General features: G+C 37.4%; 2 protein-coding genes across 2 annotated transcripts; one reads left to right on the top strand and one right to left on the bottom strand.

Moving 5' to 3' along the window:
* The first annotated feature begins 920 nt into the window (after window positions 1-920).
* Window positions 921-1,977, top strand: LOC120003586. The gene is made up of 3 exons (XM_038852607.1): window positions 921-954; window positions 1,080-1,400; window positions 1,637-1,977. The coding sequence occupies exons 1-3, from the start codon at window positions 921-923 to the stop codon at window positions 1,675-1,677; spliced, it is 396 nt and encodes a 131-aa protein (XP_038708535.1). The 3' UTR covers window positions 1,678-1,977.
* Window positions 1,978-12,788: 10,811 nt separating this feature from the next.
* LOC120003585 lies at window positions 12,789-13,460 on the bottom strand. Its single transcript, XM_038852606.1, has one exon. The coding sequence runs from the start codon at window positions 13,458-13,460 to the stop codon at window positions 12,789-12,791; it is 672 nt and encodes a 223-aa protein (XP_038708534.1).
* Between the last annotated feature and the right edge of the window lie 347 nt (window positions 13,461-13,807).

The raw sequence follows: 13,807 nt of genomic DNA, 5'->3' as shown, positions 1-13,807 counted from the left end.
TTTGTGTTCCTCTTGCAATTTCTACCCAGTTCACCCCTGAGCAAAGTGCGAATATGCTTTAAAAGGTAGCTTTTGAATGTGTGGGCCCAACAAACATGTGGGTCCCACACTTGTTGTTTATTCAAAACTTGCCTTTTTAGGCAGCTCCGCACTTTATTTAGGTGTAGAATCACACACTAGAGCAATGCTATATTCAAGAATTCTCTCATAAGGGTCTAAAATACGAACCTACATTTTCACAATTGATTTGGAACAAGTGAATCCAAAGTAGTGGGTCTCACTTTTCATTTCATTTCATTAATATACTCCCTCAAAAAGTTATCCTTATTTTATACCGTTACTTTAGGTTCTTATGATAGGCTTCATGTGTACATTCATATATATAATGTCAACAGGCCCAGCACAAATTATTTTTGTTTGCATAAGTGTTCGAATATGGATTACCCTACACAATTATTAGGATATTAATGTGGTGAATCAATTATGAATCTCTTAATTAAATGAACTTGTCTCCGGTTACCTAATTCTGTAAATCAAACTACCTTTGCATGGTTGGAAAACACCGTCTCAAACGAAGTTTTAGCATATTCCTCCTTTAGTTTATTGCGAGAGCTGGAGAAGCGTCTACGAGTGAAGCACCATATCCATATAACTACTTGCCACCGACAATTGAATTTAAATGAATTATAGCAAATATCAATAATATAGCAAAATATATGGATATAAGTTTGGCAATACCAAAAATGACTTTCAGTCATATTCCGACATATGGCGGTATTGGGTCTACCATTGGATGCTCTCAACGAACCATCAAATGACACGTGATAAGGTTTAGGAGACTTTACACTAACCATTTCTCTATTTTGTAGGGATTATGATCATTTTGTCTGCAATCCAAGCTTAGGCTGCTATAAATCAAGATGTCTAAAGAAAAATTGTCCAAGAAGACTATTAGTATATATAGATAGTTTTATATTTAACTCTGGACTGTATTCTGTAATGCACTGTACAATACACTAGTCTAAACTCTGAGCTATATATATGTGTGTACTGTATTGGTTTGGGGTTAAGTCAATGAGAATACACTTCTTCATGTTATGGTGGTCGCAATTATGGCTATCAATTTTCACGTGGTTCTGGTCGTTACCAACCTCACTCGTTTCGCCCCACGGGTGCCCCCCAAGCATATACTGGTATTCTGGGTCCTTCTCCGTCTCCTGATGTTTGTCAAATTTGTGACATTCCAGGCCACCGTGCAGACCAATGCTATCACCGCTATAACACTGCTTGCACTCCTAATGATCTTCCTAGGTCCTTTGCTGCCATGTCTGTTGGTGAAACCAATGACTCCTCTTGGTATCCCGACTCTGGAGCCTCAACTCATATGACTCCCCATGAAGGTAATCTTTCTACTTCCTCCAATTATTTTGGTTCTAACCGTGTCCTTGTTGGTAATGGTGAATTGCTTGAGATTAACAAAACTGGTTCTGCAACTCTTCACACTCCCACCAGACCACTCCATTTATCCAATGTATATCATGTTCCTCGATTATCTCATAATTTGTTATCTATCAAACGTCTTTGTTGTGACAATAATTGTGTGGTCATATTTGATGGTAATTCCTTCTGTGTTAAGGACAAGCTCCAGGGGACAACTCTTCTCAAAGTCACCGGTAGCGGCGATCTTTATCAAATTCCTTCCACTTTTGTCAACAATTCAGCTTCAGCCCTGCTCACTACCAAATTCTCTGCTCCTATTTGGCATCGACGTCTTGGTCATGCTAGTCACAATGTTTTGCAATCAATTCAGCGCATCTGTCCAACATTAGGCATCTCCCCATCGGCTACTAAATGTCTCCCTTGTAATTTGGGCAAATCTTGTAGATTACCTTTTCATGCTGTTGATCATTGTACTTCTGAACCGTTACAACTTATTCACTCTGATGTATGGCAGTCTCCTATAATATCCAATTCTGGTTTTCGCTATTATGTGATTTTTGTGGATGACTACACTAGATATTCCTGGCTATTCTTCATGCGTTTTAAATCTGAAGTTTACCATCATTTTTTGACATTCCAACGTCTTGTGGAGAATATGTTCAATCGCAAAATAAAAAATTTTCAAAGTGATGGTGGAAAAGAATTTGACAATCACACTCTACTTACTCATTTCTCTTCTTGTGGGATTGCCTTTCGCAAGTCATGTCCCCATACTCCACAACAAAATGGAGTTGCGGAACGCAAACATCGCCATATCATTGAAATGACTCGCACTCTTCTCATTGATTCTTCATTACCTTCAACATTTTGGGCTGATGCTGTCTATACCTCCATCTTCCTCATCAATAGGCTTCCAACCCCTGTTTTGAATCATTGCTCTCCCTTTCATAAACTGTTTCATAAAATCCCTTCTTATGCTCAACTTCGGCCATTTGGTTGTGAATGCTTTCCTAACCTTAGCTCCACTGTGTCACACAAGCTTTCCCCACGCTCAATTCGCTGCATTTTTATTGGCTACGCATCTAACTACAAAGGGTATAGGTGCCTTGATCCTCTCACCAATAGAGTTTATATCAGTCGCCATGTTGTCTTCAATGAAACCACTTTTCCTTACAAAGAAATTGTCACTCAAACTCCAGCTGTTTCTCCCCCACCAGTTCTCTATCTATCCCCATTATCAACCATCCAATTCCCTCTTGTCCATGGTCGAGATTCTCCATTCCAACCTCCTCACTCATCTTTACAAACATCACCCATCACTTCTCCTACAACTTTTCCTTCACCTGCAGTCCCTCCTACATCTTCCATGCCTCCTACTTCTTCTCCTTTACCTCTCAACCATATGGCTCCTACTAGCTTAGTCCCTTCCTCCACTCCCTCTACTTCCAATGTTCATCCGATGGTCACCAGATCCAAAGTGGGCAAACACAAACCTCGCCAAGTCCTTTCCCTTGTTTCCACTATAGACCCCAGTGAACCTACTTGTTATTCTCAAGCAATCAAAGATCCTAAGTGGAAGTTAGCTATGGCAGATGAGTTCAATGCCTTGTTAGCTAATAACACTTGGGATCTTGTGCCATTTCAGGCAAGTAACAATTTAATTGGTTGCAAGTGGATTTATCGGATTAAATACAAATCGGATGGATCTTTGGATCGTTACAAGGCACGCCTTGTTGCCCAAGGGTTTCATCAACGCCCTGGCATTGATTTTCATGAGACTTTTAGTCCTGTTGTCAAACCCACCACCATTCGTCTTGTCTTATCTCTTGCCATTGGTTCCCATTGGACCATTCGTCAATTGGATGTCAAAAATGCCTTTTTGCATGGTCACCTTCTTGAAGATGTCTACATGAAACAACCTCCTGGCTTCATCAATTCTACTTATCCCAATCATGTATGCAAACTTCGTAAGGCCATTTATGGACTTAAACAAGCCCCTCGAGCTTGGTTCACTCGTTTTAGCTCCTTTCTCCTAGCCCATGGTTTTACTTGTAGTTCTTCAGATTCATCCATGTTTATTCATCGTTCTCCTCTTGGTATCACTGTGTTACTCTTGTACGTTGATGACATTATACTCACTGGTAGTAATCCCACTCACCTTCATCAATTTATCTCCACTCTTTCTACTCAATTTGCCATGAAAGATCTTGGAGATCTTCATTATTTTTTAGGCATTCAAGCAACCAGCACCTCTGCTGGATTGTTTTTATGTCAACAAAAATATTTGTCTGATCTTTTGCATCGCTTCTCTTTATCATCTGCCAATGTTGTCAAAACTCCTAGTGTTAGTAAGACTTCTTTATCAGTCATGGATGGTGATTTACTTGCTGACCCTTCCACATATAGGAGTATGGTGGGTGCTCTTCACTATTTAACTATGACTCGACCTGACATTGCTCATTCAGTTCATGTTGTTTCTCAATTTATGAATGCCCCACGCACTGCTCACTTGCAAGCTGTCAAGCGAATTTTTCGCTATTTGAAGGGTACTCAACATTATGGTTTGTATCTACGGGTCTCCTCAGATTGTTCACTTACTGTCTACACGGATGCTGACTGGGCAGGCTGTCGTGACAGTCGTCGCTCCACTACTGGTTATGCTGTGTTTTTGGGCCCCAATCTCATTTCTTGGAGAGCCAAGAAACAACCTACAGTGTCTCGGTCTTCCACTGAATCTGAATATAGGGCAGTTGCATATGCTGTAGCTGAATCTGTGTGGCTGCGACAACTTCTCAAAGATCTTGGTGTTTTTGTTCCTCATCCTGTCAAAATCTTGTGTGACAATGTTAGCGCCACCTACTTGACAGCAAATCCAATCCTTCATGAACGAACCAAACATATTGATGTTGATTATCATTTTGTTCGAGAACGGGTTTTGCGTCGCGATATCATTGTTCGATTTGTTCCGTCTCAACATCAGCTTGCAGATCTCTTTACCAAAGGTCTCTCCTCACCACGTTTTCAGTTTCTTCGCAACAATCTGTCCGTGGTTCCCTTACGTCCAGATTGAGGGGGCGTATTAGTATATATAGATAGTTTTATATTTAACTCTGGACTGTATTCTGTAATGCACTGTACAATACACTAGTCTAAACTCTGAGCTATATATATGTGTGTACTGTATTGGTTTGGGGTTAAGTCAATGAGAATACACTTCTTCAAAGACTAAAATATAAGGATTTATCTATAAAACTGTGTCCTTCATAAAGGGGTGGCTTGCTAGCAATAATACGATATTTTAGCTAGATAAGGTCGCAGGAAACTAGAAAATCAAGGAGTTTGAGGCCATATGCTATGAATTTCTATAAAACACGTTTCAAGTCACTATGCATCAATTGAGGTCTTAAACTGAGAATCTCCTGCATTTTGACAAATAAGCAACTTTTCTATGATCATCCCTTAAGAATGATCAAAGATGATATCGCCAACCGCAAGTGTCAACAACATGCAAGATGCCTATTTTTTAGGGGAGGGATTAAATTCAGGAACTTTGTGCCCCAACAATCTCAATGAGTGAAGCCCATGATTTGAATCAATTACTACTAGCCCACTTACTTTGAAGGCATGAAGCTTATAGAGGAGAATAGGCAGGTAACTTGAGGAGAAAGTCATCAATCATGCCAAGGTCATGCCTAGTAGAAAGGAGAAGTCGACCACATCACCACGTATCAAAGAACTATAAGAACAAACAAAAACAAAAGTTGAGGATACTTCACGTCAAACACAGACCATGCTTTTATAAATTTTATCTATTGTAATTAGCATAACTCTGATAAATCCCTGTTAGGCCGATTGTATCTTTATTCAATCTCCCTTGTTGTAGCTTTCGTAATTATTATGTTGTGTTAGCTTGTAAAGCATTCATCTTCATACATTCCATCAATGTATCAATGAACACTTCAATACATTCCAGTGATGTATTATCAATCTTTATTAATTTAATATAAGAACTCTTATTTCGAAGTGTGTCTTCTATTTGTGCTTTTATCGTGTGATGCTTAGTAAATTTTTAAGTCCTTTATTTCGTGTGAAGCTTAGCAGTTTTGTATTCTCAAATTACACATAGTTTGTCTGGTATCAAGTCAGATTGGTGCACAACCTCCTATCAATTCTTTGGACTAATAGCAAGTCCTAGCACGCTTACTATTGGGAAAAAAACCATGACTACTGTAGGTGCTCGAATGACAATGTATGAAAAGTTGAAGTGGGCCACTAGCAACTTGCAAGACACGTAGGCATAAGATAATCGAAAAAATTATGCACCAGTGGGGTGTCGACAAAAGAAGCTCTGACGGTCAAATCAATAAAGGCATAAGCCAAAAAGAAAGCTATAATAGATGCAAATGTGTGTACGTGTGACCATGGAGAGATGTGCGGTGAAGAAAGTGTTTAGAAAGATAGGATGGATAATAATGCTTAAGGCAAAAGGGAATGTAGTCTCTAAATGATTTTGGATTAACCTCCCCTTCTTCCGGGAGAATAAAGAGTTTATATAGAAAATGAAGATGACATCATGCCATGTAAGGTCAGATCTCAAGGAGGATCTATAGTGGGATATTTTTAGAATGGCGTTTGTTAGAAATATGGGTTGATAAATTTGATAACAAAAAGAATATCACTGATTGCAGCTCGTCCCTTGTGATAGTACAGGTGCAAGTTACAATGTTACATGGAGTAAAAAATCCTGCAAGTTTGATACTAAAGAAAAGTCTATGATTGTTTGAACTTTGAGGTCGACTCTGATAATTGCAGCTAAGACAAATGATGAGGGCGAATTGAAGAGAAAGGTTTGGGTGGCAAGTTGCCTGAACAGAGAATAATGTGGACAAGATGTTATGCAAATGGTAAAGCTAGAGTGTATAGTTGTCATACCTGTGAAGGTCCGTTGGCCTATTCGTGGATAGTTCATGGTGATCATAGTGGACTTGATACATAAAACGTGGTCCTTGGGCCTTATTAGTCAAAAAGCTTAATGGACTTTACGCTATACTTAAGGAAAATGGGCCTAACTATTTTTGACCATAACAAATTGACCCCCACTCTCTAAGTTAAGTGCATCTTGATTTAGAAAGTAGAAAAGAGTTGAATTACCTTAGGCGAGTTGAGTGCATTTGTAAAAAAGTCTATATTGATAGATTCAAGCCATGCAGTGAGTGACCTAAATGATGATCTCAGAAGAGATAGCTTGATTGGGAATATCATCTGTTGAAACCCATTTTAGGTGGTCATGAAAAATATAGTAGCATTAAGAATACCATGTAGTTAAACTCAAGAATTACAACTAACCGTGAATGCGTAAGGGCAAGGTCTTATAGCTGACTTGGTTTCAGCAACGACACTTTACTAGGATTTTAGTTTATGACACCAGAATGAAGGAACTTCTATTGAAATGAAATGAAAAACAACACATTACTAGAATGCATCAGGAATTTCATTAACTGGGAATACATCCTAGAATGTATTAAGGCATCCTTTACAAGCTAAAACAAAAACATAGTTGCGGAGCCTTGAAATGTAAAGGGCTAATATAAGGAACTAGTTCGCTTGAGCCATGCTAATTGTAAAGATAGTTAACGAGAGTCATTGCCTAGGAAAGTAGTAAAGTATTGTAGACACGAAGTTTGTGTTTGATGCAGGGTCTTTGTTTGACTTGGAGTGAGTGTAAGTCTATTTTCTTCTTCCTTTTATCGTCTTCAAGGTAATCTTCAACTCTTTTTCCCTAACATGATCCTGGGCATGTTATGTCGTGGGAGGTCATGGGGAACTGTCCTCTTACTTGTTGCTAAGGTTGCTATGTAGAACTCTTCATAATTGTAGCTTCCTTCTAGTAATGGGCATCGTGGTAGGAATTCCCAGGTCATGCTCCTTCTTCAACGTAGATGTGAGAGTGCTGGAAACATGCATCTTGCTCCACTATCCTAGATCGTAGGCCTTGTGCATACAATTGAGGAAAAATGGTTAACAGTTGCCATATTGGTAGTGCTCATTTTTTAGTGAACGTGGGAGAATTCCTTCTTCTTCAAAATGCAAGATGAACGTGGGTCTAATCTTTGGTTGATATGCAGTAGCTGGAGTCATGTCTGAGACTTTTAAAAATGTACATTCCTAAAACTCTGATTTCTCGTGAACCTCTCTTGCGCTTATCCAACATAAATCTCAGTTTCTGGTTAACAAATTATTTGAAGCCAAAATTAAAATTGAGAACAAATCCCTTGTTCGTAGCCTCTCGGACATGGTTTTTCAAACATCCCTAATTTTCAGCAACTGCCTCCTGGATTTCAGCTTAAGTAATACTGAAATTACCTGCAAAATGAATAAACATTAATCTAAAATCTCCTTACCCTTGCAATGTGTCCACTGGAGATTGGTTCACCATAGTCAATTGTGGGTCCCTCACTGCCACGTGTCAGCAAGTGACTGGAGGTCATTTTCAGTACCAACACTAGGAATGAATGTTTTTAATCATATAGCTTAAGTTCAATTTTGCATATTAATATCATATAACAACTCATCAAAATACTTGACAAAATTGAATAACTATATTTTGTAATATGTTCAAGCCCAAGCCTTTCGAAACTAAATCAATGGCTTACAAAGGAGGAACTCGATTCCATTTTGGCATTCTCTTATAGCAGGTAGATACAGTTTAAATGTTGATGGAGGGGTTTTTTAAGAAGGTTGGCGCAGTTGGCATGGGTGGAGTACTTCATGACTCAAATGTTCCTGTGTTTATGGTCTTTGTGGACTTTGTGAAGCGTGATTTTTCCCAATTATGGCTGAGGCGTTAGCTTTTTTGAAGGGCTTGTAAATATGTTTGGACGCTGGTTAGCAGGATATTAAAGTTGAGATATAGACTTATGGATTCTGTTTTTGATTATCAAGTCCACGACATACCATTTTTTTGAGTTTGGTCATATAATTGATGTAGTAAATTTACTGAGTGAAGAATGTTTGGACTATGCATCTAGGAATTACAATAAAGTATCTCATAAATTGTTAGAAATTCTAAAAGTTGGTTGTTCCTCAAGTTTGGCTTGAGAAATATCCTGATTGTGTTTCTGCTTCCCTAACTAAGGATTGTTCTCATTTACCAATTCAACGAAGTGTCCTAAAAAAACTGACAAGATTGGAAAATAACCACCATAGTTGATCTGGGTCAAAAGCTCTTTGTTGCTCATAAGTAAAATATAAAAAATAATATTAATAATAGAATTTTATAGGGCCAATCATCAATAAGGACACAATTGGAAAGACATATTCCAATAAGGACAACCTAAAAAAATTATTAATAAAGACACAACTCATTAAATTACTTATATGCCCATTTTTATTTAACAACATTACATGGTGTTATCAATCGGCCCCTCCTCCTATTTCTTCTTCTACAATTTCTCCATGCATGAAATCATCAGTTTTGACTTTTTCTTTTTGAAATGAAATTTTAAAATGATTTATCTCCCAAAATACATGGGAGATTTTGAAAAAAAAATATTCTAAATTAATATGGAAAATTCATTATAACAAGATCCATTATTAATATATTCTGAAGTGAAAAAATCTCTCGAATAAATTTAATGCAAGAAGATTTATCAGCAGTGCATAAAATTTATCTCCGGTATAAATTTTAATATATACTAACCACAATCTATAATGCATATAGACTATTGTAGATAGACTAATTTAGTGTAGATAAATTTAGCGGAGATAAATTCTAGTATATACTAACCATATCAAAATCACAACAGATAGCACAAATAAATTTAGAGTAAATAAATTTCAATATACTAACCATTAACAAAACCACAACAGATAATGTAATATACTGATAAATTTCAATATATATGAACTATAACAAAACAACAGATAATGAAGATAAACTACTACAAATAAATTTAGGGTAGATAAATTTCAATATATATTAACCATAAAAAACCAAAATAGAAAATATAGGTAAACTACTGTAGATAAACCTAGTGCAAATAAATTTCAATATATAACAAGTATAACAAAACCAAAACAGATAATGTAGATAAACTAGTGACAAATGAAGATAAATTTCATGAAGTACTTATAAATTTAGTTAAGATAATTTCAATATATGCTAATCATAATAAAATCAAAACAGATAATGCAGATAAACTTAGTGTATATTAGTTTAGAGCAGAATTATTTTTGTACGATACATAACTCCAATATACAAACTTTGAGCCTTGATTTGATATCTAAAATGTTCGAATCTTCAAAAATGAATTAGACAAGATTTTGTGGGCCTTAGAGTTCTTTCGAACTTTGTAAAAATCATCTCAATCGGAACTCAAACAATGGAGTTATAGCTGTCCGAACACACTATTGTTAGAAACACAAATCCGATAAATAAACTTTGAGTCTCAATTTGACCTTTATAATGTTCGAATCTCAAAAAAAATATAAACTTTGAGTCTTCTTTAGAATGACATAAATATCATCTCAATCATAGTTCAAACAAGTAAGTTATGACTGTCCAATCACACTAATGTAAGAAAATATATTTGATTATTGAAATTTAGAAATAAAACAAGGGTTGAGGATACTTTGATCAATAAAAAAGATATTTTAAATAATTTGTCCTTAACTGAATAAATATTATCTACTTATGAACCTAGTTGTCGTCTTCTGCACTGGACAAGAGATACCACAACATTGATTGCTTTTGATACTCATGTCCCACCAAGTGTGCCAAAAACATGTTGGTTATCTTCTACTCTGAACAGGAGATCTCACAATTCTGGCTGTTGGGAATAACAATTTTGTGGATATGGATGTTGGATATGTAGGTGTGCCAGGGCTTGCTGTCAGTCCAAAGAATTTGATAGGATTGTTGTAAGATTCTGCACCGAATCTGACCTCTACACCAAATGGATTATGTGCAGTTAGAGAACACAAGCTGCTGGCTCGAGGTTTACCTTCTAGGAAAAGGACTTAAAATGTCTGGAGTGCCAATCTGGAAAAAATCTGAAAAATAGAACACTAATCATTGAAATGAAAAGAACTCCTATTAGAATGAAATGAAAAACAACGCATTGCTGGAATGCATCGGGATCTTCATTGAAAATGGATACATCCTAGGATGTAGGTGTGCTTTACAAGCTTAAACTAAAACATAGCCACGGGGGCATTTAGAAAGATAAATCTAAGTACTAGTTGGCACGGAGCCATGCTAAATAAAAAGATAAGTGACCGGAGCCATGCCTAAGAAAGCAATAAAAGATTGAAGACGATGGGTCTATATTTGACGCGGGGTGTCTTGTTGTTTCTTATTCTTCTTCGTTTATAATGCTAAGAGATTAGCACTTCTTATATTCTTCTTCGCAAGTTTGACTCTATTCGTGGAAGGCTTCTGACTTTTTCAAAAGATTTCCCCACTCTCATCTCTGACTTCAGCAGCAACAGGACTCATCTCTCAAAATTAAATACTGAAGAAGAGAAATGTGAGGAGCTTGATGCTAAGCTTCAAAGTATGGGCAGTGAGTTGCAGTCTTCTTCAGTTGCTGAGGAAGAGGAGCGGAGGAACATTAAGGAGTTAAAACTAAGAAATATCACCCTCTAGGCCAAAGTAAGGTTGCATGAATGGTATTTCTCATAAGAATGTTTTTACTCTTAATGATTCAATGGTTATGTATGCTCAAGTATCCAAGCTGGATGATCGTGCAGCTACTATTGCTAGTGAAAAGTCCTTCATTGAGATGAACACTATAGCTGCCATTACCAAATGAGACCAGCTGAAGAATATCTGTGTTGAGTTGAATATGCATTCTAAAGAAGTTTCTCCTTATGTTCCTACCGTGACGGTTGACGTGCCATTGGCTAGTGATGAAGCTGCTAAGGACGCCTCTGGAGGTGTTGCTTGATAACCCCTGATCATGATGAATTACTAAATTTTGCTGACTTTTTCAACCTATTTCTGTTTTCACTAGTGAGGTTCACTTGAATGCTTCTGGTACCTTACTGGATTCTATGCTTTTTTTTTGTTTTGGGCTTTATTGGTGGTGTATTTTTGGATATTTTCTAGCTTTTTTCTGAATGGCTAACGGTAGAATAATTTGGATATTGGTTTGGCTTTCTGAATGACAAGATTTTATTGTGGATAGGGTAGAATGGATGAGGTTTTATTCTAGGTAAAGTTATTTTTTGGCTTTTTCTATAGGGTAGAAGGTTAGCACAAAACAGACTTATCCATAGCTTCCCATAGGGTAGAGTAATAGCTCTTGAGATACTTCCCATTTATAGGATGCTTATGCTGAGTCCCATCCAGATCTTGTAACCAGTAAACACCTCATTTCTTCACTTCTGTCACCTGATAAGGTCCTTCCCTGGATAGTGACCATTTGTCAGATGTTGAGTCTCTTTGGCCAATAGGGAGAACAACTTTCCAGACCAGGTTTGCAACAGGAGAATGTCTTTTCTCGTACTCTCCTATTGTAGGCTTTTATAACTTTCTGCTTCTGAACTTGAAGATGATCATAGGTAGCAAGTCTAATTTCATCTAGGCCTTCCAATCCTACCATCATTGCCAGATAATAATCTGCAAGAGATAATTGATTTTGCAAGGCTACCATTGTTGACTTGATTGCCATCTCCATAGAAAGAACTACATTATGTCCATAAGTCAGCATAAATGGTGTAGCTCCTGTTGCTGTCCATTTTGATATCTTGCAGGCCTACATAGCTTCTAAAATAGCTTTTTGCCAAGCCCTTGGCCTGTTTTCCACCATTCTGTCGATAATGCTCTTCAATATTTTGTTAGTAGACTTAGCTTGCCTATTGCCTTGTGCATAATATGGTGTAAAATGTGAAATTTCAAAACCATACTTCAAGGCAAAAACTTGTACTTGATCTCCTAATAATATTATGCCTCGGTTTGCCACAATGTACTGGGGAAGACCGAATCTGTGAATGATGTTCTCCTTGATGACCTTTATCACGTCCCCCCATTTTGTGAAGTAGTTCGTGGTTACTACGATGAAATGATGCCCTTTGTTAGAAGGTGTGAATATCTTCCTAATGAGATCCATAACCCATCCTCTAAATGTCCAAGGCTTCACAACTGCTTGCATGGTAGTAGCTAGTACATGTTGAATCTGTTTGTGTATCTGACAAGACTAGCATCCCTTGTAGTATTGGATATAATATGTCAGGATAGAAGGCCAATAGTATCCATACATTTTGATGAGCCAGCTCATTTTTCTGTCTGCTTGGTGGGCTCCAAAAACTCTTTCATGTACTTCTGCCATAATCTTCATAGATTCCTCCTAACTCAGACATCTTAGGCATAAATCATCTTTTGGGCTCTTCTTGTAGAGTTCTCTATCCATCAACACGTAGTTGACTGCTCTCCTTTTGGTCTTCTGGTATGCCTTTAAGTTTGGATACTTCAGGAACTGGATCAAAGGATGTCTCCAATCTGACTCTGAAATCTCCACATGAAACAGGTCCAAAATAGCAAGTGCCCTCCTTTTGACAAAAGGCAAAGGTTTCCTATGTGCTATGATTGTTCTGTCATAGACTCCTTGAGGAATATTGCCTCTTATGGCCACATATGCAAGCTCGTTTGTTTTTGTATTGAATCTCCTTGGAACATGAGATAGAATTACATCATCAAAGTTTTCTAGAAGTTGCTTGGCCACTATGTAGTATAGTGCAAAGTCTGGACTATGACATTTGTAAGTGCCTCCGAAGTGATTGATCACCAATTGGGAATCTCCAAAGACTTCAATTGTTTGCATGCCTAGCTCTCTAATGATCTGCAGTCCAATGATGACTGCTTTATACTCTGCTTGGTTGTTAGTACAATCAAAATCAAACTGAAAGGATAGAAGAGTTTTCTGACCTTCAAGAGAAATCATAACAATACCACATCCTGATGCCAAGTCCATTCGAGATCCGTCAAATAGGAGCGTCCAGGAAGTATAGGTATCAGACATGTCCTTAACTATAGAGACTCTGTTTCTTCAATGTCTAGACAATAATGATCAACAAGAAAATCTGTGAGCCCTTTTTCCTTCACCGTCTTCTGAGGTACATATTGGAAAGAGAACTCCATCAGGGCGATGGACCATTTGCCAATTCTTCCTCTAATAATCAGTCTGGACAACAAATATTTGATGAGGTCAATCTTGCATAAGAGCAAAACTGTGACTGATAGTATGTAGTGTCTGAGTTTGGTAGCAACAAGGAACAAACTCAAGCAAAGCTTCTCAATAGGAGAGTATCTCTGTTTTGTAGGAGATAAAAGTCTGTTGAGGTAGCAGACCGTCTGCTCTTTGCCACT

Source organism: Tripterygium wilfordii, chromosome 8 (assembly GCF_013401445.1).
Source record: "Tripterygium wilfordii isolate XIE 37 chromosome 8, ASM1340144v1, whole genome shotgun sequence".
NCBI classification, from domain to species: domain Eukaryota; kingdom Viridiplantae; phylum Streptophyta; class Magnoliopsida; order Celastrales; family Celastraceae; genus Tripterygium; species Tripterygium wilfordii.
Note: the sequence above shows the minus strand (reverse complement) of the source record. Positions and strands in the feature narration are given on the sequence as shown.

What these genes read in the sequence shown, in the direction of transcription:
- LOC120003585 (XM_038852606.1), bottom strand. Translation starts at nt 13,460, where the DNA reads ATGTCTGATACCTATACTTCCTGGACGCTCCTATTTGACGGATCTCGA.
- LOC120003586 (XM_038852607.1), top strand. Translation starts at nt 921, where the DNA reads ATGTCTAAAGAAAAATTGTCCAAGAAGACTATTA. An exon ending in ATTGTCCAAGAAGACTATTA is followed by an intron (nt 955 to 1,079) that starts GTATATATAGAT and finishes TAAGTCAATGAG; the next exon opens with AATACACTTCTTCATGTTAT. An exon ending in TCATATGACTCCCCATGAAG is followed by an intron (nt 1,401 to 1,636) that starts GTAATCTTTCTA and finishes TTCTGTGTTAAG; the next exon opens with GACAAGCTCCAGGGGACAAC.